The sequence below is a fragment of the Corvus moneduloides genome, chromosome 3 (assembly GCF_009650955.1).
Source record: "Corvus moneduloides isolate bCorMon1 chromosome 3, bCorMon1.pri, whole genome shotgun sequence".
NCBI classification, from domain to species: Eukaryota; Metazoa; Chordata; class Aves; order Passeriformes; family Corvidae; genus Corvus; species Corvus moneduloides.
In genome coordinates this window covers 76,562,750-76,590,113 of record NC_045478.1, presented here as the reverse complement: position 1 = coordinate 76,590,113, position 27,364 = coordinate 76,562,750, and the positions used below count along the sequence as shown (strand labels likewise).

At 41.0% G+C, this 27,364-nt stretch overlaps 1 protein-coding gene across 1 annotated transcript; it reads right to left on the bottom strand.

The window, feature by feature from the left end:
• Positions 1–137: 137 nt before the first annotated feature.
• On the bottom strand, positions 138–27,068 carry B3GALNT2 (beta-1,3-N-acetylgalactosaminyltransferase 2). Its single transcript, XM_032102278.1, has 12 exons — positions 26,882–27,068; positions 15,971–16,118; positions 14,599–14,699; positions 13,319–13,512; positions 12,218–12,313; positions 7,670–7,780; positions 6,843–6,921; positions 5,468–5,651; positions 3,642–3,767; positions 1,397–1,556; positions 926–982; positions 138–562 (listed from the first exon to the last, which is right to left on the bottom strand). Exons 1-12 carry the CDS (start codon positions 26,973–26,975, stop codon positions 428–430), a joined length of 1,485 nt encoding a protein of 494 aa, XP_031958169.1. The 5' UTR covers positions 26,976–27,068; the 3' UTR covers positions 138–427.
• Between the last annotated feature and the right edge of the window lie 296 nt (positions 27,069–27,364).

Below are 27,364 nucleotides of genomic sequence, written 5' to 3'. Positions count from 1 at the left end.
TGAGGGCGACAGCACAGAACCTGCTGCAGCAAGACTTACCAGCTGGCCTGGTGCTGAGCACAACTCTCCCCAGGAGCCTGCTATGGCCCTATACTGAGTCAAAGCAGTAGTGCTTTAATTTACAAAAGACAGGCTAGTTGGCATTCTTATGTGCATTTATTAATTACAAGTAGGTCTTTGACTTTATATAAAAAGGATTTTTTTATCTTGAACATTTTGGTTTTTGTCAGATCACCATCTATACTATAGAAAATGAATAGTATCAGTCCACTTGTCATTATCAAAAGGGATGTGCAAATATTGTTATACTTTAGTTGAAACCCAACATTAAAAGGTATCTTAATATTTCTTATTGTTCCAGAAATGAATCCAAATGTACACTTTTCCATGATCATTATACACTACCCTGTTTTCCAAGGCAAGTCCATCATCTTTCCTCACATCTACATGGATCTCCACATAGTTCCTTTAATCTCCAGAGCTCTCCCAGTTCCTGGGGAGAGTACTGGGGGGAAGATAGCATGCCACTCTCACATGTCTTCTCACACAACCAGAGACCATCCTGTTAAGAGAGAGAACCATTTCAATAGCTTTTCTTAGAAAGAATTCAGTCTCCAACAATCTTCACTTCCAAGAATCAGGTGTTTATTGTTTCTAGCAATAAATATTGCACACAAAGGTCCCCAACTGATCTCCTAGACCTATTCAGAGAACTTGGGGGGAGGGATGGGGTCTGCAGGTGGTTTGTGGCAGATTTGTGGTTTTTCTTTTAAATACATCTTTAAAAGATTTTTTCCTCTGGATTTTAATTCAATGGTTATTTCAATTTCTTTTTAAAGAAAAGAACATTTCTCCTATTTTATGCTATGTGGAACAGCAGGCATGTTCCTCTTTCTGTAAGATCAGACAATTCCTTCAGACTTACTTGATATCGCTTGGGTCCTACAGCTGCCATCCAGATGCCCATGCTCACATCTTCACCCTGACACATTAAAATAAAAAATGCAGATATTAGCACCAAGAAAGCGTAAAGCGTGACTGTGACCTGGAATAAGTTGCCTCATCTACCAGCAGTAAAGAATGGTAACTACAAAAACCTACACCAGACTACTGCAGAGGTGTTAAAATAATCCTCACAGCTTTTCCATGATAATACACGGTTCTTAAAAAACAGAGGACAAAAAACAAGATTACAGCTCCAGAGATCCTCAGTCCAAAACATCTGTGCTTTAACCTAGAACAGACACTAAGCATAGCAACCAAAAACATGGCAAAAGCCTGCATTAGCCAGGAGAACCCAACACTAACACCTGAGCAATGTTCTTTCTGACTCAGCCAGTACATGCTGTTCCCCAGACCAGTTTAAAAAAAAAAAAACTGAACTAATCTTTCTTACCTGGTACGTTTTTAATCTTTCAGAGTTGCTTGCTAGCCACTGCACAATGTCTTTGGAGATGACATAGCCAGACCCACAAGCAAAGGCTGGATATGCAGGACTTGGATACTCCAGTTCTTGCCATTTCCCAGTTCGATCAACTGCCCAATTTAGTCTGAAACTGAAGACCGTGTTAGACATGAGATGTTTATAGAGAGTCCTCTGTGGAACCTATGAACACTGCTAACAACTGAAGCAACGTTGATAACAAAATAAGATTGAGAGGAACAAGTAGGTGATCCTAATTATAGTTCCTAGTCTTATTTCTCTAGGGCACACATCCAATTGAACACAAAGCTAAAATTGTAACTGTTGTTTGGCCTCAATGTTGGATAATAAGAGAAAGTTCTCAGAATAGAAACAAAAGCAACATTGACAGTCAGGTCTTCAGCATGTGCATCTTGCTGCTGGGTTTTGAACCAAGTAAGCACATGCATCCTTACCTATTTTGTAATAGGCACATCTGTATCCTGCTAATTAACCCCTTTGGTTAATCAACATGACACAATGTCAGTGCCTCCAGCAGGGATGCAGACAGCAATGTCATGCAACCCATTTTCCTGTTAAAAGTAGTGGCTGCTTAACAATCAGGAAGCAATAGGTACCTTCTCTCAGCTGTTTTCCGAATGAAGCTCAACAAAGGAGATGTTCAAAGGCTGCCATCACTGAATTACAAAAAGCCCTTCCTGGCAGTAGTGTTCTCTAAGGGAGGCTTTATTCACTACTAGAGGGCTGCAGGAAGCAGTCTCTGTCCGCACAGTCTCTCCACACGCTCCCAGCGTGGCCAAGCTCGCTGCTGCACCATGCAGCACTATGGACCCTGCCGAGTGAGGCAGTGAGAAGCATCCTGCTTTTCCTGTTTGGGAACAAGCTGCTCTTGCACCCCCCGGCCTCACAAACACTTCATGCACTCACAGAGAGCTAAGAGACATAACTGTGTCAATGCAGCAGGGTCTCCCCGATTTACAAAGAGATCCAGCATTGCAGCTTTCAGTCATGAGCACAAGCAGCTGAAAGCTTCAGTGAGCTACTAAGAATTGTCACCTCAGACAACAGCCCTGAAAGGGAGGAATTACAGCTGAGTGGCAGATATGTTATCAGATTCTGCACATTCTCAGCTGAAGCTGACATGTTAAAGCACCAAGTAAATAAAAGTCTCATCTGATACCTGAATTCACTTTAGACTTGGTATCTTCCACTCCATTGAATCACAGCACGAAGGGTTCAACCCCCTCCAGACTGAGAAGCATCTGCTTTGATAATCATTTTATACTTCCATGGTTATTTTAGCATTTTGTTCCCTACATGTCACACTTGCCCGACCTGAAGACTGTGACTGTTAGAGAATTTACAAAGATGTCACTCCTACAGATCTTTGAGATAATCACAAGATAACCAACTATTTCACACACTTGACCACACACTTTATTAAATCACGTTATGAGTAAGCAACAGACAGGACCAGATTTGTGAAGCAAAGCAGCAAAGGCCTGTTTTTCTTCAATAAGCAGATGGCAACAGGAAGGCACATTGTGCCCTTATGCTATAGTGAATGCTATAGTAGCATAGAGTGTCTGCTATATTGGATGTCATACCAGAGCTGTGATGCATTCCATGGATGGAAGGGAAGATATGGGCTATTTGATCCCCCTGGTTATTCACAAGTGTAATACAGGCTGGGAAAGTTCACTCGAAAATTCGTTAATCACACCTACCATTTCAAACAGCAGCAGAAATGGGCAGCCTGAAATTCACAGATGTTAAAATAAAGTGCAGACCATAACAGAAATTTTGTTTCTCCTGTTTACCCCACTTCCTCAAGCCCACCAGAAAAATCACAGTGACATCACAAAAAGTAGTATTTATAGTTCTGTAGTATGTACTTTCCTTTAAACTTCATTGTATTGCTGGAAAATTCTTATTTACTTAAGTACCATGACAAAGATGTCTATAACACATTTTAAAACCACACAAGATATTCAGCAAGTTTAACTCATTGTAAGGGCATACTTTGGAAAGTTATTGTAAAGGACTGATTTCTGTATTCTGAGATTCAAAGTTCTAAGTCATCCAGAAGTCCTGCTTTTTACAACTGGCTTCCCTAGGCATGGGAGGGGAACCCACATGAAAACAGACTTAAATCACTAAACCATTCACTAAAGAAATGGTATCTATCTCTTAAAGATAACTTAAAAAAACAACTTACTTTCCCCACCAAATGTTTGGCCTGTCCAATTTTTTCTGCATTATCCTGTTAAAAACAGCTTCCAAATCAATGTAGCAGTCATCATCCGTCTTCAGCAACAAGTCAAAACTCGTTGATTCAACTGTCCTGTAGCCAGAAAGAAAAGTGATGAGATGCTGAGCTGCACACCACCAACTATAGACAGCAGGCTCTGCAAGGGGTTTTTGGGATGCAGGGGGAGAAGCAAGAGGGAAGGAATGTCTTTCCTACCCTTGACTTTTAAATGTTTTCTCTATCAACAAAGGCTGACTGCTTGTCTTTCAGAAAGGAGATGCAGTATCCTATGATGATGTTAACAACATGGACTTGTATATGAGTGGAAGAAAACAAATTTGAAGTTTTGTTCTCCAGGACAGATTGTGGATTTACTAATGAAACCATCTTAAGCAATATTGACCTCAGAAAGATATGAATCCCTGATGCTGATGGCAGCACAGTTGTTAAAAGCCACTGGCTCCACGTCAGTAGCCTACTTTCAGGATGAGACAGTCAGTTCAAGGGCAATGAGAAGGTTGTAGGTGGTAAAAAACATTTGTGGAAACAACTCTGTACTTACTCTTTCTCTGTAAATGCACCCGTCAAATATGAAAAATGGTATCTTTACCTGTCTGAAATAGTTGAATGTGACATGCATAAAATAACCAAAAAAGCTTAAGATTCTAGGGATCATCACTGAGTTGGTTATGAACGTTTTTAAGGGTAACTTCTCATAACAAGAAAGGCATTTTTTAAAGCCTTTTATTACTAAATCTTGAAAAATTGCTAATCTGTAAGAAATGATCACAAAGATCTATGTCTTGACATGAAAACCTCCTTTTCGAACTGAAAGCATGGTTCAGTTTTTCAGTTACATTCATAGCCATGAAATTTGTGAAGTAAGTGCATAATCTTGCAAGCAACTAAACTGAATTTTGGTTAAATTACAACTGTCAGTTATATTTCTTACTCCACAGCAGCATCAATTAACTGAAACAGTTGTCTCAGAGTAATGGAAATCATTGCAAATTAGGGGTAATAACTTACTAGATTCACCACAGACAGTGCATTACACTAAGAAAATTCTTCCTTTCAACCTTCTGTCCCCCCTGTACACAAGCTTCCCGTCCTTCGCCTCCACTCAGCACTGGTGTGGCCCCATCTAGACTACAGTGTGCAGTCTTAGACTCCTCAGTACAAGAGGAACACGGCCATACGGGGTGGGGAGTCCAGCAAAGGGCCATCAAGATGATTATGGGACTGGAGCATCTCTCCAATAAGGAAAGGTGAGAGAGCTGGGACTGGTCAGCCTGAAGATGAGAAGGCTCAGGGGGAGCTCATCAATGACACCTGAAGGGAACAGTGTAAAGAGATGGAGCCAGGCTCTTTTCAGTGGTGTCCACTGACAGGACAAGAGGCAATGGCCACAAACTGAAACACTGAGTAAGTATACAAACTGGCCAAAAGCCATCCTTTAAAATACTAAAACTGCTAGTTTTCAGTTAGAGACAAATGAAATGAAATTACAAGGAGGAATGAAAATTTTCACACCTGGACTCTTAGAGCAGAAGCCTGTCTTGCCAGCTCATGCTGATTTGAGGCACCAAGGGTCAACATTCAAAACACTATAGGCACTCCTATTTGACTCACTACATGCACCCAAAATTGTGAGAGAGAAATACAACTAAATGAAGTAAATCACATAAGGCAAGTATTTCATGGAACCTATCAAATAACATAATCTCCTGGATCATCTTGCACTACAAACAGCACCATTCCTGTGAGAAAATAAGAAAATACTTTCACCTTACCATCGGTAGAAGTTCAGCAGTTTGGAGGGAACATTTCTGTAAGTGTCAATCACATCTACAAAAACAATGTCATCATAGGTACTGCTTTCTTCCTTCAATAAAGCATCTTCTTTTTCAAGGTTTTTTATGTGACTTGTAAACCTTTCTGGGCGAGTATGGAGGCTTTTTAAAAGAGCATCACCTTCTGAAAGAAGCAGCACCCATTATTAAACAAAGATGCATATCTACATATTATTTGACATTTCTCTTGGATCATACAGGGCACATTGACCAAATGAATCTGAAGAATTAATTTGAATTAATGGGGTCATGAAAATCCTGCAATTAATTTTAGAATTTCTACAAAATGGTAAAAGTTGCAGAACAACAAAGAAATATATTTTTGTATAAGGTCTGACACTAAAAGTTTAAAGTAAAAAAGTATTCTCTTCCTTTTCAGTAATAAAAGAATTCAACTTTTTAAGGCTCCTTAATATAAAGAGCAGTCTGGGACTTCACTATTACTCTTATCTGTAGAGTAAAAAGGCTACTGTCAATTACTTCTAAGCATATGCATCTAGCATAAAAAAGTAAACACAGAAACAAACAAACAATCCTATGCTAAATATAATCAAATAGGCATTGCTTTGATGTAGCACAGATGGTCCCTGCTGAGCCACATCATATAACTGCAGGTAAAAGCAAAAAATATATTGCAGATAAGGAGGTAGTTTGTGGTACTGAAGAAGAGTTTGACAAACAAGATGGAAGGGCTTTAGCACACACCTCAATTCAGGCTCCTACACAAATGACAAGACAACAGGACTGCCCAATTATATCTACCAGGCCTAACTACAAAAACACAGGAATAACACTCAAAGTCACTGCTTATGTTGGCTATAATGGACCAGTAAGAACACATCGACTCCAGCACCAAAATCTTAGAAACTGGAAAGGGGTCCTATAAAATCTCTCAACATTCTGCTGAAATAGGTGTAAAAGAGCAACAAGAGGGATGGACACTGTCCATAATAAACATGGTGATATAGTACCTCTAACTGCAGCAGAACTGGAAAAAATGAAAAATATCAGGGAAAGATTTCATTGTATGACTCTTTAAAACTTGATTTTGGGTAACAAAAAAACCAAGAAAAGAGTCTAGATAAAAAGACAAAGGGAGGCAAGTCAACTGGAGTGGCTCACAAACAGCAAGCAAAAGAAACCACATCAGGACATTGACTTTAGGCATAGAAAAGCCAGGAAGAAATTGCTTCTACTAAAAGAAAACCTAGGATGAGTAAGTTCATGGAGACAGCACAAATTATACTCAGAAATATAATTTAAATTACCTGTTTTGCCATAACATCAAATGTCATGCTATGTTTTGTGGACTTACCTTGAATAGTGTAGATAAAACCACCTGCTATTCCCTCCACACCTTCTGTGAGTTCATGTGGCAGTGACCCTTCCCCTGCCTGTTAGGAACAGATTAATAGGAAGTAACAGATTAATTCATCTCTCATTACTGATGTGTTTTCCCTATGATTTTAAGGTGTGAAGTTTTCTAGCAATTAACAATGAAATTAATTTAAAGCTCTGCTGGTTTAGGCACCTGCACATTCAAAGCATCATAGAACATCCTGAGTTGGAAGGGACCCACCACAATTACTGAAGTCCAACTCCTGGTCCTGCACAGGACCACCCCAAGAACCACACAATGTGCCATGAAACACTAAAACTAAGGTTTTTAACTACCGCTTTGTGGTATTTTTTTAAGTTTCACCCAAAACTAGCAGTACCACTGAAACTTTCAGAAAACTAGTTTCAAAGTTGACAGCAAAATGTAAAGTTATTCTGGCTAAATTATGACAATACAGGATGTTTAGTCAAGCAACAATTTGACATGAAAAGAGACACACTACCAAAAAAAGCAAATAACCAGACTTAATCCCATCAGTTGGGATTTTAGCACAGGATTTTGACCCTCATTTGGCTTCACATCTGACAAAAACAATGAGAGCTTTACTCCCCTCAAAATAAAATACCACTTACAAGCATAATTTTTTTGCTAGAAGGCAAAGCAAAACTTCTCTTCTGAGACAAAAGGAAAAGCCCAACTGAATTCATGATTTACACAGAGAAACAGAGGAAAGTAAAATGCTAAATTCTCAACATTTATAGGAAAAACAGAAACATGGTGGAAAGGAAGGTGAGGGGACTCACTGTAATGACTCTGAAAACACCTCCTCCATCATTCACCATCACTTTATGAAGGTTTCTTGAAACCAGGCCCTGAAGATCCTGGCTCTCCCACACAATGGTACCTTCAAAACTCTGGTAAGAGAGCAAAACACTGTTATGCAGGTATACAAAGACTTCAAATAATGAAAGTCAAACAGTTTGGGCTTTTAAAAATTATTTTAAAATAGTCAACTTCACACAAGATTTAGCTTGAGTGCACAACATAAATGTTTTACTTACACTTCAATAAAAATAAGTTACACATAAAAGAAACACATCCGTGAAACTCAGTAACACATAATGATGCTTTTAAGACTAATCATGAATATATTAAACTTTTAACAGAAGCCTAGTATAAAAGGCTTTGGCTTTCTGAAATCATCAAAATATCATTTAAAGGTGACCTGAAGTGAATTTTAAAAAACCAAATAAAAAATCCTGCATTACAAAGAGAATACGTTAAAACAGATTCGAAAACAAGCTCAGCTTTTATAGTTATCTGCCAAACAGAGATCAGAGAGTCAATCCTGACACCAGCAAAACTCAAAGGAAAATATGGCCACCTTTATCCCAGTAAAGGTGTCACAAGCTACTGTAGGAGTCACAGAATTCTGACCTCACATCTTGGCTGATAAGGAAGAAAAAGACAAGTGAATAATTTTAAAATTTTCTGGTTTAACTGTTCAATTAGGCTATGCCACTCCATGTTTTACATTTTTGTGTATGTGTATGTGTGTGTGTGTGTGTGTGTGTAAATTCCTGCATTTAAAAGTACTTCGTCTCAACTTTAAACTGAAGACCCCTGAGAACATGCAAAGGAACAGCTGTACAGGTAAGCGTATTGGTAGAATTTTATTTTTAAAAATTTTTAAAGCAGTTTCTCCCTTATGACAGAGTAGGGTTGTTATACTCCTGACTCCTAGATAAGCACATTCCATTTTGTCTCTCCCAGTTTCATAGGAAACACACTGGTTGTTAGCGTGGGCGTTGGAACAGAAAAACAACTTGTTTGTAGATGCATCCCCGTTGCTGTAGGAAGTTTGTTCACTTATACCAACCTCTCATCTCTTCCCCATTTTAGCTTCCTTGTACACTAGAAACCTTCTCCAAAAATTCTCCAGTTACTGAAACACTATAAAGTCTAGATTAGAGTTCAGCTTAATTTTTGCTTTCCTCTAGAAGTAGTTCTGAACATCTGCAGCAGTCTCAGTATTTAATGACAGCTGTGTGTGTATTTCAGAAGTCTCTCATCTATTATTTAAAATGCCAGCTTTATAATCTAATAATGGAGCTAGCCAGTGTTTATTCAAGCCTGACTCCCATGCTCAATACCTTCCCCTTGTTTCACAGAATCATAGAATAAGCTGTATTAGAAGGGGCCCATTAGGATCATCCTGTCCAACCCCTGGCACTGCACAGCACCATTCCCAAATCCCACCATGTGCCTGAGAGCATTGTCCAAATTCTTCTTGAGCTCTTGGCTTGGTGCTGTGACCACTTCCCTGGGGAGCCTGTTCCAGTGCCCAACCACCCTTTGGGTGAAGAACCTTTTCCTGATATCCAACCTAAACCTCCCCTGACACAGCTTCAGGCCATTCCCTCGGGTCCTGTCACTGGTCACCAGAGAGAAGAGATCAGTGCCTGCCCTTCCCCTCAGGAGGAAGCTGTAACTGCGATGAGGCCTCCCCTCAGTCTCCTCCAGGCTGAACAGACCAAGTGACCTCAGCTGCTCCTCATACGGCTTCCCCTCAAGGACCTTCACCATCTTCAGTGCCCTCCTTGGGATTCCTTCTAACAGTTTAATGTCTTTCTTTTATTGTGGCACCCAAAACTGTCCCCAGCACTCGAGGTGAGGCCGTCCCAGTGCAGAGCAGAGCGGGACACTCCCCTCCCTTGCCTGGCTGGCGATGCTGAGCCTGATGCAGCATCATGGCTGGCCCTCCTGGCTGCCAGGGCACTGCTGACTCATACTCAGCTTTCTGTTGTTTGTTTAATTATTTCTCAGTTATCAAAACAAATGGGCCATTATTAAGACTTTTTTTAGTGGCTCAATTTCTCTGTTTACAGTGACTGTCATCTCCCATTCCAATGTTTTTGCTGTAGGGACTGGGCTCTAATCACACTTCAGTGCCCTGTTTACAGACACAACCTTTGGTAAGTTGTTTAGTGAGTAGAAGAGTCCTTTAGGAGCAAGAAAGTCCTTTCATGCCTCAGCAAGCAGAAACATTAAAATTCTCACCACTATTACTGACTTCAAACGTACCAAGAGTCTTAATCAGTTATTACCAGTGAACCTCAGTGTAAGGTGTCCTAAAACTGCAAACTATCATTATTTTCCAGGTTGAAAGACTTGTAAGCAAATTTTCTAATGACTTTAGCCTTCAGCTATTCTTACTCCAAGTCACTTAATGAAAGCTGAGGTCTGAAAATGCTTAAAGCAAGAACATTAGTGGCACACCTGAGACTACATCATCTGTTTTTCCCCATTTAAATTCCAGCCTTGTTGCTGCCAGAGTGCGGTGGCATTTACAGTGAATACCGAACAGGTGTACTGACATAATGCAGCCCTGCCAAACTCCTTCCCTAATGTTCAACAGTGCTGTGCTTTTTGTTCCTCTAACTACTCCCCGTTAGTAATACAGAGTACGTGCAGTAGAGTCCCATCTCCATGCAAGGGGCCCATGGCTTTTTGACAAAATAAGTGCATTGCTAAGACTTGTCTGTAAGGGCCCCTTGTGTTTTTTTGTTATCTGCTAGTGTTTCTGCTGTTCGGAGCCTTCAGTCGTTCCAAAGCTGAATGATCGATTCTGTCTCTCACAATCTGGCCTGCCAGATGCTTATTCTAACGCTGCATTTCCTTTCCTTTCCCCAAGACAAGCAGAAAGAGCAGCACTTCAGCAGGAAGACGAATGAAGCTCTTCAGCAGTCTGTACAATCCATTACTTCTTCAAGGTGGAAAGACAGAGAATAGATGCTGTCTCAGAAACCATCCTATGACAATTTAATAGTTCACTAAATTTAGTGCTCTCAGACAAGTAGACAGGAACACGTGGGCATTGCCATCTCTTCTGAATCATCGTGTATGCTTCAGCATCCTGAGCATCACAGGAAATTACATGCTGTGCATAAGCCCTATTAATCTACATTAGAAACATCATGTTACCCTGTAAGCATTCGACACATGACACATATCAGATTAAGGAAGCCCACACAAAGAAATATATGAATACTAATATCCTCTCTCTCAAGGAAACACTCCCCATCTGCCTCTCAGGAAAACTGCAACCATTTATAGCAAAATTACAACTGCCTAGAATTTTAGCATCTCGAAACAAAGTCTTACAGGGAAAAGGCTCACATGATAGACGACCAAATTACTGGGTAACCAATACTCTTTTAAAAAATGTAAAATAAACCCCTAATCATTTTAGTATGAAATTAGATTGTCAAAACATATGCACAAAATACTGCAAGTGGTCTGCTCACCTGGAAGGTCTCCTGCCAGCATACCAACTTGTACAGTATTCAGTAAACACTGTCTAAGATGATAAACCAATCAGCCAGCTGCAGATTCCCCTTAAAATGAACAGGTTTCCAAATGCATTCATTATTATAGAGCCAGGGGAATAAATCAGGGAATAAACTGGCCCAAATTGTCCTCTCTTCCCTCTTCAGTCTTCTCTTGCTTCATTCTTTCATAACACAATTTCTTGAAAAATAAAACAACCCAGACCTAAAGACAACTTACAGAAATAGCAGCAAGAGTCCAGGAAAATATTTAAATGAAGGGAAACTGTCTAAAATGGTAGCTGATATATCTAGTGAGAGATCACTGCTCCACTGAGAACAATTCCTTGTACCTGGGAGGGTCTGCTAACTAGGATTCTCCTTCTGAGTCAGACTGTATTCATTAAACCTTCACTGTAACAACATCAGGGTATTTTCCTATGATATTCTGTTCTTTTTGTGTTTAATCTTTTTGTGTTCCCTCCTAGGCAGTCACAAGTAGGTTTGACATCCCTATATCAAAACCAAATAACATTGTCATTGCAAATGTAATATACAATATCTTGATGTTATGTCCAAGACATCAGATGTAGAAACCTCTTTTCCAGCTGTTCCCTAGAAACCTGTGCCATCCTCCCCTCCCTATCTTGCTGATAATGTCTGATAAAGCAGAAAAGGGAGAAAGAAGCATCCCATTTACTGGTAAACTCTCCCACAGAAAGGAAGCAGGTACAGTTTTCAATCAGAAACAGAAAGGTTTTCTGCAGTTGCTACTATTTGACAATGTAATTTTTTATCAATTTGTATTTTCCAGGCTTTTGCTTTATAACTACTCATGATAGTAAGATGCTTTGAAATAAATACTGGATTTCAGCACAGCCCTGCAACTACCTACCCATTCTGTGAACTAACATTCTGGAGGTTTTCACTTGCCCTTTTCTGCCTCAAGCAAAGGCCAGTTTTATCAGTCAGTCTGTCCAGATGACTTAAAAGAACTGCTGGCAGTTCTGACGCTGCACATACCTCTGGCAAAATAAACTGCTCTACTGGCTTGTACCACAATCTGTTCACCTGCACTCCACAGCTTGGTGGACTAAAGCGAGCACTGAAGATTGCTTCCTGAGAACAACAGAGAAAAAAATCAAAATTAAAAAAACCAAAACACACATTAGAAATGCTACTGTACTACATATGCCATCAAAGGGCTCTTAGATAATAACAAATTACAAAAAGATGCTGCACTGCCAAATTCCAATCTTTAGAAAACAGTCTCCAAGCTCTCTTATGATACTAATTTTTCTCCTTCACTGGAAGTAAAAAGTTAATGCAGATAAAATTATTAGACATTGAACATGTAGGAATTCTACCATTTAGAAAACATAAACTTGATTACTTTATTTTTATTATGGCTATTATAAACCAGACTCTTTGGAAGTTCATCATGAAAGTCATATTTACAATTCTTTCAACTGTAGCATAGGCAGAAGTTTTGAAATTGGCCTATCAAGTTATTGGTTGAGATAAATACAATATATCAAATGCAACAATCATGCTCAAAATTTTTTTTCCCTCCAAACCACAAAGCTATTCTATCAAACCCATAACAGCTTGAGACTGGAGAAATTATCAGTGAAGTCTGATCATTACCAGTAAATAACACCAGTTTCTAGAAACCTTAAAATGTCTTGGCAGAAGACAGACAAGAAAAAATTACAGCTGTCCTGCATCTCTGCTTGAAGACACCAAATGTATGCTTCTGTACACGTGTTTTAAATATATTCGACAGTTTATTCTTTATTCCTTATATTTTTCCTTCCTATCAATATTCAGAACCTCAAATACGAACAAAAAATTGTGCATTGGAATTAGATGTAAGTGCTCTTTCGTAACAGCATCTAGATTAACTCATAGCACTTTGTAAATTTCATCTTTTCCTCATCCAGGATGCGTGTGTGTGTGTACATATACAACAATTTAAAATGCAACAGAAGAAAAATGTAATTCTTATGCTTGTCAGTTAAATACTTCTCTTCTAACTCACCAACACAGCATGTAACTTTCTGTAAGAACTTAATCCACAAAAACGAGACAACATGCTTTCAAAAGATAACTACAATACTCTACCTCATGTTCTGCCTGGTACAGTTTTACAGTGATGTTCCTCTGGAATCCCACCCCATCGGCCTCATAAAATACCCCAAGACTGGTAATGACAATGGGGTAAAGTACACGGAAGTTCACACTGACGATTCTGTCTTCAGACAGCACAGAAGGTATGTCCTCAGGGAGACTGAATGCTTCAATTTCCTGATTCAAAACTGTATGAAAAGGAAAGGACAGAGGTAAGGTGAGAAAAGTTCATAGTTCCTGAACTGGATACACACAAAACACACTGCATACATGCAAAGCATTCTGGTTAATTAGGATGGCTCACAAGAGCACAAGGATAATCAAACACTGGAGTAAAAGAAAATACAATGGGCTGCAGACTGCAGCAGGAAAAATTTCAATGATACAGCAATCTGCAGGCTAATAGCAATTGCAACTCAATGCCTACATATCCACAGGGAAAAGACTAGAAACACAATAAATCCACAGCAGGAAGACAAAAATGCTATTTGACTGCATGAATACCTGTATATTAGCATAATAAAATAATTATTCATGTACCAAAATGGCATACAGCTCCACTTAATTCAGCTGCCTGCATTTTGGAGTTATCGCCTACCTAAACCCTGAGGTACCATTTATACTTGGGAACAGGGGATGTTGCCATTCAGAAAGAAAGCAACAGAAGTTACATTTTGTGTTGAATCATGGCTCAGGTGCCCAGCAGTCCTTAGTTAACTCGCATTAAAGAACAAAAATGAAATAAAAACCAAAAGGTGACAGGAAAAATTTACCATTTTAGTTAGGAATTTTTGTATGGCACTTAATTTTTTCACCCACTTAACATTTCTTAATTGTTTTCTCTCTAAAGCAGAATCTGAAAAACCTATCAGCCAGACTTGCTTAGAGAATTCACTTTGTCACCAGAGAAGTCCACCTGACAAGACTCTGTCACCTTGCCACTTTCTTCACATTTGCCAATGACCTATGCCAGGTCATTCTGTCTCTCTCCAATTTCATTTAACACACAGATCAAGTAAAAATGTATGTTACATGGGAGAGACTGACACAAGGAAAATGCAAATCCATTAGAAGCCAATGGCCTCCTCTTCACATGCCCAATTGTCTCTCCCTTCCTTGCCTGCACATGGTACTTACAGGAAGGTTATCCAACAAGTTTTAGGAGGCATTTGTTTTCAAGACTGGCTGTCTCAATTAAACTCCCCAAACTACTTTCAGAAAAGATGACTAGCTCTAGTTCAGACCACAGAATTTTTAAAAGTTGACTTCTATACCTGGGTTACTGATGTTCAGAAGTTTGCAGGAGTAGGGGTCTTCTCTGTCCTTCACTGGCACAGCACAACCATGCGCACCTATTATAAACTTCACAAGGACACTAAAATAATTTGGTTTTATTAACACCAGTTCTCTTCCCTCCTCCCTCCCTCTTCAATAAACTTAATTTTATCATCATGGCCTGTCTTTCACAGGGTTAAGATTTTGAACCCCTTAAAAATAAGCAATGACAGTCTGTATGCAGAGCAACCATGTGAATCCCCTCATAGGAGCTCAATTCCAAAGCCACATTAACATTTTCCATCTCATTATGAGGTCGAAGGAAGATTGGCAGCTAGAAATGAGATACAAGACAGCCAGCATACTAAACAGAAAAAAGACCTATGGCAACACTGAAGGATCCCAAAGACCTGCCTTTCCTGGCCTGGGTTTGTTACTTAATTCAAGATTGTTTAAATACTATGCATTCAAATGTCAATGACAAAATTGTAAGAAAAAAAGACACATAGCATCAAAGGAGGAACAAGGACTCCAGGCTATCTGTTACAATTAAATATTTCAACTTCGGGTTGTAGCAAAACAAGAGGTTCCTCTGCAGCTCCAATCATGGTTATTCCATAGTTGGGAGACATCCAGTATTACAAGGAGCAGGGATCCACCTTAACCTATCTTTTCACCTAGCAGCTAAATGTCCTCCCAGAACTCCATATAAGCTATGAAAGGTCACAACTGTAGATGACTGAAGTGGCTATGCTGCACTCTAGGCTGCATGCTGACACTAAATCTGTGAACAGCAAAATGCTTTCAGTGCAAGGCAGGTACCAAGGTGTGAGGATGGCAGCGTTTCCAGGGATGAACTGCAGCAGAGCTTCTCAGCAAAAACAGACCTGTCTGTACACAGACAATGCAAGCAATGAGGAAGGGCCACCCACACTGCAGCAGTTTGGTGCACCTGGTTCAGCAGGAAATAAACCTGAACTTTACAGTTGAGGCTGTTGCAAGAGTTTTCACGGTTCTCTTACCAAATGCAATCCTGCCTGTTTTCAAGTATCCTGGATTAGAGAGCATTTCAAGTTGCATACCATACATTGCAACACAAAAAAGAGAAAGGCTTATACGTCACTAATGAACAGTGGCAAGTAATTGCAAAAGCAAACAGCAGTGTATAAAAGGTAGTTACAGCCCAAGAAGTATTCTTATATACTGTTAAACAGACTTAAAAAAATCTATCAGAGTACAAGATGATCAAAAACAAAGAAAGAAATAAACTAGGAAATACTTTAAAAGAAAAATTATTAAATCAAGATATTTCAGCATTACAGTCCTCACCCCCTGCCCCCCAGGCCCAAATTACAGAGCAGCAGAGGTTACCGTTGGTTCAGGGCAGGATGTTGTTTCAGGTGCTTGAACCAAGTGCTCCTTATAACACTGCGTAGTTCATGATTGTGTCGAGCTGACAAAACTCCTACAATAATATCATAATGTTTCAGCTTCCACTGAGGAAAGAAGGACAGTGGACCTAAAAGTAGAAAGTGACAAATATTTACTTTATGCACTTATTACCACAAGCCTGAGTTGCAGCATTAATTAAAATTCCAGCCTTCCAGTACTTAAAGGGGGCTTACAAAAAGGAGGGGAAGCAACTTTTTACAATGCAGATAGTGATAGGACAAGGGGAAAAGGTTTTAAACTAGAATAGGGGAGATTGAGATTGGATGTTGGGAAGAAATTCTTTACTCAGAGGGCGGTGAAACACTGGCAAAGGTTGCCCAGAGAAGTTGTGGCTGACTCAACCCAGGAAGTGTTCAAGGTCAGATAGGATGGGGCTTTGAGAAACCTGGTCTGGTGGGAGTTGTCCCTGCCCATGGCAGGAGAGTTGGAATTAGGTGATCTTTAAGGTCCCTTCAACCCAAACCATTCTGGAATTCTGTGATTAAAGGACATCTCAAAAGCAAGAGAATAAAACACTAAAAGCAAGCAGCAGACTTACGTTTGCATTCTTGGTTTGGGATCAGAGAAACATTTTCAATATGCCAAAACCTTCACTAACATACCCATTTTCCCCCTTCTTTCTAAAGCTGCTGGACCACCTTTCTGCCCCACCATTCCAGCATGGGATCTGAAGGCCTATTGTTTCTAACCTTTTGAAGTTAGAAAGTTTTGAAGTGGTTTTGAACACCACTCTGCCTTCACACAGGGTGTTACATCTCTACACAGGGGAATGCTCCGGCTTTATTCAAAGCTGGATGCCATTACCAATACTTGTAATCCAGGATTTAGCTTGTGCTGTTTTAATTTAGAGATCATGAAACCTGGATTTGATTTCAAGCAGGATTATGACCAGATAAGAGACCTGAGAAGCTCTGATTTAGAGCCTGTAAACAGTCAGGCAAGTAGCTAAAGTGAATTTGCTTAGTTTAATCTATCAGACATCCTAGAATTAAGACAGATTTACATTTAGTTTTAGCAAAGGATTGCTTCCTTTTTATCTCACTGGTTTTTTCATTGGGCTGAAGATAAAGAAAACAAATTAAGTGTGAGTGCACTTTAAACTACTGCATATAGCATAGACAAGATTTTTTAGAATCTAATTAAGAGACCAAAAACACTGCCAGGTCTGTATTGTGAACTCCCACAAGAAAAGCTGAATTATTATCCAGACTCTACCTTCCATACCAGCATCCCCTTTCTCCACTTTGAAGCTGAATAGATGGTTCTTTTACACTGCTCACTAACCTAGGACCTCACAGCATCTGCCACAAAAACTGCTGTGCCAAATCCCACCAGACATCCATCCAGCCTTATATCCATCCCACTGTCAGTGTTCAGCATGCAGGGGAGAGGCCTTGGCCTGCCTCTGTTCCATGCTGATCAACATCAAGATTTCAGAACTTTTTTGTTGTTGCTGTTCTTTAGGGCTACTGAAAATACCCCTGACTCCCAAAGCCAAATAAAATTGGAATTGATTCTCAGAACAAGGCAAGAGCAGAAAAACTACAGAGAGATGTTTCCACAAGAAAACCTTTCCCAGTCTATTTCCCACTAAATATTTTCGTTCTATGCATGCAAACACTGATTTTTCTATAAGAAGGTTACGTTCCACCATTATTTAAATAAATCCGTACTGAAAACAGCTACAAGATTATCAATGACTTAAAGTGAACATTAATCTACTAAGAGAAGTTTCTATCAGTTTAGGCTCACAACGACTTAAAACCCCAAGCAATGAGCCAATAGTTCCATTCCTCATTTTTTCACTGAAATCAACTGTTGCACTCTTACAACAACCATAACTGAATTGGTGGTGAGGTTTAGGAATATGATTTGTTTGCTACAGAGCAGCAAACCCAGTGCCCTATATAACATGTGAAGAAACTTGTAAGTCAAACACACTGTTCAATCGAAATACCAACTTCGTTTTCCTTTATGCTGGTAAACACCATTTATCCAGAGGCTCTATATGCCCTCATAGGTCATTACATAGCCAAGAATCACCAGCTCTCCAAGACACCAGAGATACATGAGACAGACATATGTTTATAAGACTACAACACTATAGCAAATTCCTGTGTAGTTACGTAATTCCTTCTTCCACTTCCCTTTTTTTCCCTTGTTCTTCTTCCATCCTTAGTTTATTCTTTGGCCATAACTCCAAGCCTTTCAGTATAAACTTCATAGGTCTAATATGCTTGTAGACCGCAGATGAGGTACTGCTTACACAGACTTCTTTTTTAAAATATCACTTTTAATTAGAAGCAGAACCATTTCATTCAATCAAAATTAAAGAAAAATAAAATTAAGGGCACAAATCTATGGGGTGACTTGACTCAGAATAGCATAAGTTAGCTTGAATTAATTTAAAAAAACCCAACTAAAAATAAGATACTCAAATCAAATATACATACTTTTAATTAGTTTATATTTTAAAATGAGTGAAGCTTTTCCTTATGAACCATCCACATGGGAACAATGTTAATGTAACAGATGCTTCAGAATTAATATCCTATTGCTTTTAGAACACCATGACAGTGTTCTATATTCAGAAGATTGTCTTCTCTGTCCCAAGAGTTATGTCATTTTACTTTTAAAACCACTGAAAATGAAAAAAAAAGAAAGCTGACTTTGACAAAAACATTTTTTTTTTGCTTGCTAGTAAAGAATTCTACTTCCATTGGAAAAGCAGGAATAATGCTAAAATTTCAGGAAAATAGATTCATATGTGTCTCTCTGAACTCGCACTATTAAAAAAAAAGGGAGATAAAGTGAGAGGTACAGGGAAAAAATACTAAGGCTACTATTAATTTATAAAGATAATTCTTATGTGCATAATTCTGATATGTGCATAAATACTCTCTGATGCAGCCTAATTTAAGAGAAAACATTGCTGACCTCAAAGCCAATAGTGACAATTTAGACAAGCAATCGATACTTGCCACTGAGGACCAAAGCTATTTATCTGACATTCTATTTTTGTGCACTTTTAGGTGAAAATTTTAAGTGTTGGTAATAGGCTTGAAAAATATACACCATGTAATATCATATTATATCAGATCATATCACATCATATCGCTCACTCTTACCTGGAACTGCTTGTGCAAGATAATTAAGTCTTTAAATTTTCTGATTTCAAAGACAAGAAAAAACTGTAAATCTTGTCGTTTGTGAAGGGGGTGAAAAAAAAGAAAAAAGCTACATATCGCATTCCATGATAAACCTGAAAAGTGTTACGGACTAAAGGTTTTGGAGAAGGAGAGGAAGGAGAAGGAGAGGAAGGCTTCCAGTCCAAAGGTCACACTACCACTACCTGCCTTGCTTTTGAATTCTTACTGATTCAAAGCTGCACCTCGGTTGCATTACTTAGCCCAAGACTTGTCAGGAGAACCTGAGACAATACACAAACCCTACCTGTTAATCCACAGCAAAAACTACAAAAACATGAAAGCAAGCAGCCCTCCCTCAGCTGCTGAGATCCATTTAATTCCATAGAGCAGCTGTAAGGAGTACTTCTGCCAGCTCTAAGTCTACTAAGTCCAGTCTGCCAGAACCTTGTGCCACATTGTTTAAGATAAGCTCCTACTGAAGCTTTCTTGGGCTGTGGTATTTGTAAGGACAGGCTTCCACACAATTCTCTGATATCTGACCATACATCTACTTTTACTGGTACAGGTCTTCACCTCAGTATGAACTTCAGGAAGCTTTCACAGGATTCTCAGTTCACCAATTTTCATGAAACTTGGTGAAAGCGCTCGTCTTTGGGGCCTCCACCTGTCTGTCAAGCTTGACTGAGAACTACCAACAGATCAAAGTTTGGGAGAGATACAGGAAAAAATAAACAAGTGCATATGTAGAGTGCAAAGCTGTGCCTTTGGAACAGATGGCTAAAGATGCAGAGGTGTGCCTCCGGCTGAGCTGGCCATGGAAAGAGGTCACTGCTGACAGGCAGTCTGCTGACCCTACTCAGATTTTAACCACCTCAGCAGCAGTCAACAGGTCTTGAAGTTTTTCAAAATCCCAAACTACAAAGATGAACATGCATCTCTTCTTCCCATGAGATTGCTTCTCAATAAAATGTCAAATTAGGCAGTTAATTATATTTGCTTCATCATAAGGAGATGAAAAGAGAGATCATTTAGCTTGATTCTGTCAACAAACAGTCTTGCTGCACACATCTCTGTTGATGAGTCTCCAATCAACTACTAAATTTGCCAGCCATTTTCAGTGAAATTTGGCATAATATGCAGTCCACAAAGTAATTAAAAACTGATTTCATGCAACTGGAGTGGACAAATCATTAGTGTCTGCACTGAGAAACACAGCAGTGTATGCTTACTTGTAATATCAGGCATCAGAGCACCTCCACAGGAAAACTGCTAAAATAAGTGAGCTCCACAGAAGGCTGGGCTTTGTATCGTCTGCTACCAATGCAGCTTTTCTCTCTTTTTTTTTTTTTTCTGAATAAATAAATGAATGGAACTAAGTAGGCCAAGCAGAAGTTATTTAGAATATTCTCAACTAATCCACTTCATAAGACTAAAAAGAAACAACACTGCTCCAAAATAAAAAATCCCACACATTCTAGGTTTTTATCTCTGTCTGTTCCTGTGATTTTCCTGGGGTTTAATACTTTTTTCTTCTCTGCCGCTTTGTGAAAGATCCAAACAAACACAAAGGAAGGAATTAACTGAATATAAAGATTTGTATTCCCAGAATGCTGACACACACAGAAAAAGAACAAACCAAAGACCAAAAGCAGCTCTTTCCCCCTTTAATCTACTTCACCCAAAGTAATCTGCTACAGCTCACCTGCATTACATGTTTTGCTGCAAGCAGAGCTACATGACCTCCCTGCAGCACCTACTTTACTAGAGCTAGAAGATGCACACCCCTGGTTTCTGCAGGAGAACAGGACTCTGTGAGGCAGACAAGCTTTTAGAAAAGGTTTACAAATTCAAAGAACAAAACCTCCGCAAGCAGAGGTTTCTGTTTGTTTTACATCAACAGCATGCCCCAAAAGAAATAGAACAGCAGGGTCCTTCTGAATTGGCAAATGGGAGTAGTAATAGTGGTGGGGTGATGATACCCTAAACACCTTAATTATGTAATACTTGCACATTTCTAGACAAAACTGGGAACAATGGCCAAAGCATCAGAAGCAAAGTCAGAAGAAACAAAAGCAAAGCCTTTTCCCAACACTGAAACTGATGCCTCCTTTTCTTTTTTTATTTTGTGGAGGGAAGGGGTGGGGATGTGGCAGGGCAGAGGAAGCAGAGCATAGCACCTTTATCTGTTGAAAGTTGGCTACCAATCCCTGCTGCCATGGGACAAAAGCCTGACCCCAGGGAAGGCTACTTGATCTCTTCTGGCTGTTCTATCCAGTAGGCAATTTAGAGGATAACTGTTGAAAACCTTAATTCAGCCAACTCTGGAAGAACTGGTCCTCTTTGCCCCCTGCTCCAGTGCCAAAATACAAAAATGCAATTCCAGTGCCACTCATTAGTAGTTTGCAATGTCTCAGACATCAGTCCACAGAATAACTGAAAACCCTAAAAAATCCCAATTCCTTTGGAAAATACCATCAGCTTATTTGTGTATTCTTTGTCAATTATTTTGTGGCCATCAAAGGTTAGGGGATTGTTTTATGTTGGGGGTGGCCCATGCATGAAAAACAATGTTATAATAAGATCTTACAGATGAAGGGTGGGAGACAAAGCATTTTAGGCAGAACTGCACATCTACTGCCAATGCCAAACCTGACCTGCTGAGTTTCTGTGCCCAAGGCCACCAGTCTGTAAGTCTTTGCATGTCTAGAAAAGATGAAATAACTTTGGGACCAAGCGTGCTACTCCCTGACAGATAGGACTACCAGATTTCAGACAACATCCTTTCTTAAGCAAGTCCCATGTTTTAGCAAAACTTGTCATTACAGAGCACCTCATAGGTTGTTCCCATATTTTGGTTCCACTAGGCCAGCGCCTGAAGAAGTACATGCTGAGCCACAGGACAACAGATGGCATACAAGCCGACTCTAGAAAATGGTGGGTTTTAATCTGTTGCATAATTGTTCACTAGTAGAAGATTGACTATAGCAAAACCAAAAGGGCCAATTTTTAGCTGCCACACACCCCCAGAAATGTAACAGGAATAACGACTTAAAGGGCATTAGCATCAGCCAAGCAGCAGAAGATTACACAGAATGTGTGGGGCTTTCTGATTAGGCACTGTAGCTGAAGCCCTACAGTGAGTAACTTCCTACTCAATAAGATTTGTGCCATCAATTAAAACACACAATTAGCAATGAATCCACCTGGAGTGCTAAAAGCAGGTCTGTCTGTTCCTTCTCAAGTTTCTGAGGTCATTTTATAATTAGCATTTATCTAAGACTTTTACAAAAAAGTAACTAAAGCTTCCTACTCACAAACTTCCTTTGGATAGCACTTGTTTGTAACCAGTTAGACAAGGATTTCAATTAAACCTATAAGCATGTTCTTGCACAAATCTTGTTCAGAAGTGTGAATTATAGTCTCATTAACTGATGAACAAAAACAAAGCAGGAAGCCACCAAAGTCAGGACAGTAAAACAAAGGCCTCTGGTCTCAGGATTGAGCATATTTATTTTTTTCTAATTACTGAGTATTGCCTACAAGAAGTGTACTCTATCTTCTGTGACACCGAGGTAAATGTGATCATGAACATAGAGAAAGTCTGAATACTGCACAACTGAGGGCCAAGAATGCAGGCACACTACAGGCCTTTCACAAGGGGTAGTTAAAAGGAAGACTTATTACAGAAGGTACTTCCAATACAGAAAGAAAAGCAGATGGAATAAGTGAAGACTGGAACACTGTTTACATTTAAAGCCATCTGACCAATAGATAACAAAAACTAACTGTTTTCCAGAAATAGAAAGCCTATTTTCCTCTAGAAGTTAGAAGTACCTGAAGTGCTCAACTTAAGAAAGCAAAGGTTTAAAACAGACACCTTTGACGTCTGTGGTTACATGCTGAAGGTGTACCTGAAGGAGGAGAAAGACCCTTTTGACTGAAAAGCTTAAGAATTAAAGGGCATAAACTAGTTGCAAGTAAGCTTAGGCTAGAAATGAGAACATATTTTTAATCAGGACAACAAGCTTCTGGAACAGCCTCTTCCTATGACTGCCAGGAAAAGCCAAGCAAACAGACACAAAGCCACCTCAAGCCTTCACTAAATAATGTAGGCTGCCCACCTGCCATTTTGCAACAGAGATCAAGAGTTGTTTTAAAGAAATAGTAAGCAGAATTGATGGCTGGGCATGTCTATTCCAATCTTGTGTTAGTGATTTAATGAAGCCAAGGTAAATAATATGGTAAATAACGAAGCCAAGTGAGTTGGCTGCACGGTGCTTAGTTGTGAGCTCAGGTTAAATCCAGGTGACACCTGTTTTTGCTACTACTTTTGACGGTGAATCTTTAAGCAACCTAAACCACTCGTATGTGACAAATTGGCATATTTGACTGGATGGCAAATAGAAGCACAGATTACTTAGGAAAGCATGGAATAAGTCCAAGCTCCAAATTCTCAGAAGAATGGGGCTGTGTTAACTGGCATGATTGTACAGCTGCGAAAGGACAGCTAAAGGTGGCTGGGGCCAGATAAAGGATGGAAAAGGAATTATTTGCAAAATGCTAGGTAGCTGGTTAGAAGCTGCTTATCAAGATGGCAATAACAATAAAAGGGTACAATAACTAAGGGAAGAAGTAAAACTCCTAAAGGCAACTGAATTAATACTGTCTTTGAAAACAGAGCAGCTGCAAAATCAGTTAAAGGAAGAAAACAAGAAAAAAAAGTTGGAGGAAAACATCAGATTTATGTTTATGTGGGCTCTCCATCCTCCTGACATTGTACAGATTAGGAGATTAATTGTATCCCCTGAAGAATGGGATGGGAACATACGGGATGATCCTGATGACAGCAAACTGAGGAAAGCTGATTCTTTGTTTCCCTCAGATTCCTCTGAATATGAGCCCAGACCCATCACTAAAGCAAAATAAATTCTCATTCCTGTTGGCCCTCAACAACTGATAAAATTCCACACAGATACAGGAGCACAAATTTCAATATTAATGCAACAGGATGCTGAGAAGCTGGGTGTACAACTTGGACAGCACAGAGTTAAAACCACTGCAGTGAATGGAGCAAATGTTATTAGCCAGACCACAAAAGTTAATTTAAGGCTCTGGGCGAGAGCCTTAAATTAATGTTGTCTACTTGCTTTGCAGTGAAAGATCATGACGGAACTACTTTGGGTTTGGATATTTTGAATACCCAAGCCTGGTGCCTGATGGTCAGCAGTGTGTGGTCCTTTGGTTCAAATCTTGCCCCTAAACCTGGGGTACAGTGCATGTACTTCGTGCAGTCCTGGCACTCCTGATCCAAAGATTACCAATGTACCGCAATGCCCGATTCCTGCTGTGGCATGAAATGGAAGTTCTGGGGTAACAGCAGAGTTAGAAAAACAGCACATTATTTCCAGAACCCACTGTACAATTCACCCACTTGGTCAGTCTGAAAACTGGATGGGAGGTGGCATCTAGCAATTGATTATCAGCTCTTAAATGCCAACATGGCCCCACTAAGAGCTGCAGTACACGATATTGCAATTTCAACAGCTACAAGGAGCCACGCACTGTGAGCAGCAGTGCCAGGTGTGACAGATGTGTCCTTTATGGTCGGTCCCCTTGCAGGAGGATAAAAAGAAACTTCCTTTTACTTGGGAAGGTTCACAATATACCTATAACAGATGTCCACAGGGGTATAAACATTCACCCACAATTGCTCATCCCATGTTTGCTGAACTTTCACAGACAGTCTCACTCCCTCAGAATGTGAAACTGTACAGATCTATAGGTGATATTCTAATTAGAGGAAATTCCCTTGAAAAGGTGGGGCAAGTGGTGGCAGCAGCGCAGCAAGCACTATACAAAGCAGAAGTCGAGATAGCACCTGAAAAACGTCAGGGACCAAGTAGAGAATTAAAGTTTTTGAGCACTTGGTGGACAGGGGGTACTGTGGTGATTCCTCCATCAATCTTAAGAAAAATAGAACATTTGCAAATGCCCCATTCTAAAAAGGAGTAACAGCAGCTTATGGATACTTTAAGGTACTGGAGGAAACACATACCTGGATTTCGTATCATTTCTCACTCACTGTACTCACTAACAGGAAAGGAAAAACACTTTGTAAATGTTAAATTAGTCATTGATTAACTGCTGCTAAATCATTTAGATATAAACCATTGATCAAGTTGGAGATCAAGACTGAACTTAGCTACACCTAAGCTCCATTAGGAGCTTGGAAAGCAAGGGGATCTGCCCTGAACCTTGTGACTCAACCAGAGTCAACCCTTACACCTTTGAGTCTTTGGTCTCTGTGTAAATCATTCTAAATGAATTCTAACTGGAGTTTCCTTAGGATGTTTCATCCTTGTAGTAAACAACAGGGAGACCTTGACACCCAAGTTTGTTAAGTTGCTCTTCTACAAATTTGTGTTACTCCTACTTTTGCTAATATCTTTAACAGTGATTATTTAAGTGACCTAAACCACTCATTCACACCAACACCAACTGAGAAACTGCCAGATTTTCTTTAGAAATGTTTGTTAGGGGAAAACACATTTATGTGTGAAAGGTCATCATGAGATTTCACATTGCCACTTCTAACTCCAAATTAATGCTCTGAAGCAGCCCCATGAAAGATGAACAAAACCAACCAGGCAATTCAAACGCACATCAGGCTAGAAGTTCAACAATTAGAATTCCCATACTTTTATCATTCAAGTGTGACCACTGCTGATTTGATATGCAAGAGCCAGAATACACAGAGCCACCCATACAACTCTGCAGCCTACAGACTATGCAAATGCACTGACCCTGCTTCTTGCATATTTGCATTATTAATTGCCACTGGAAATCAGCACTCCTGTTTTCTCACAGTTGTGCACACCCTGCACAGGGAACAGGCACCAGTTGCAGAGTGCGGCTCCATTAGTGAACAGGCTACTGGGTCACTAAACACTTCTAAGCACATCCCAAGTCAAAAAAAACACCATTACGTGTTCACGTACAGTGTTTTTTAATATTGTCAAACAGCACCTGTGGGCAGCTGACAAAAATTTTTGTTCCAACAAAAGCCCGTTTCCTCCAGGCAGGAAGATTTGTGGCCTGAAAACTACACCTCATTTTATAAGGAGCACAAGGTAAGCCCTCAGGGGTCGGATTTCACTAGTGTTGGATCATACCCGGTCCTATGAATAGCTTCTTGAAGCACAGGGGTTTTAAAGACCGCTGAGGCAAATACAGTGCAGCGCGAAGAGCTATTCCTAGGACCGGGAATGACGCGACACGAGCGAGATCGGTGGGAATTCCTTCCCCACGTGCCTCGGTGGGAGCGGGAGGGCACGCGTGGCGCAGGAGGCGCTGGGAAGCGGGAGCTGCTGCTCTGCACCCGCGGCAGCCCCGCACGGCGACCGCGCTCGGTGCCTCCTGTCCGGGCGGCGCAGCCTGCGCTGCTCTCCGCCGCTCCACGGTACGAGACGCTCGCTCCCTCCCCATGAACCCCGCGGGCACTCCGGCCGCTGCTCCCGCTGCCCGGGCACAGCATCCCCCCTCGCCTCCCGCCGCCCTTACCTCGGCCCCACCAGCGCCCTGCCCCGCCAGCCCCGACCTCTCCTCGCCTGGGGAAAGAGGGTGGAGGAGCCCAGCCCGCCCGGACACCCCGCGCATCCCCCGGCGCCCGCCCCTCTCCTACCTGTCGGGTGGCTCCCGGGGCAGCTCAGCAGCAGCCAGACGTGCAGCGCGACCCCGACCACACAGGGGCACAGCAGCACCAGCCAGTTTCGCATTGGCCGCCGCAGCCGCCGGCCCCTTCCCCTCCGCGCCGGCCTCTCCCAGCGGCGCCGGGGCGACGGCCCGGCTCGGCCGCCCGCGGCTCCTCCCCGCTCGGCCGGGCCGGGCTCGGTTGCCCCGCGGCCGCCGGGAGCTGCAGTCCCGCCCCGGCCCGGGCGGGCGGCGGCGGCGCGGGCGGCGGCGGCGGCCGCCTACAGCCCCCACAATGCCGCGGGGCGCCGAGGGAGCGCGGCGGCTCCGCGCGTCTCACGCGGCGCGGGGCGCGGAGAGGGACCGGCGGCGGCGGCGCGTCCGCCTCACGGGCTGCGCCTCGCCGAGAGCGCTCGGCTGCCCCCGGCTGCGGGGAAACCCTCCCTGGGTAATCGTTATTCGATAATCCGCTGAA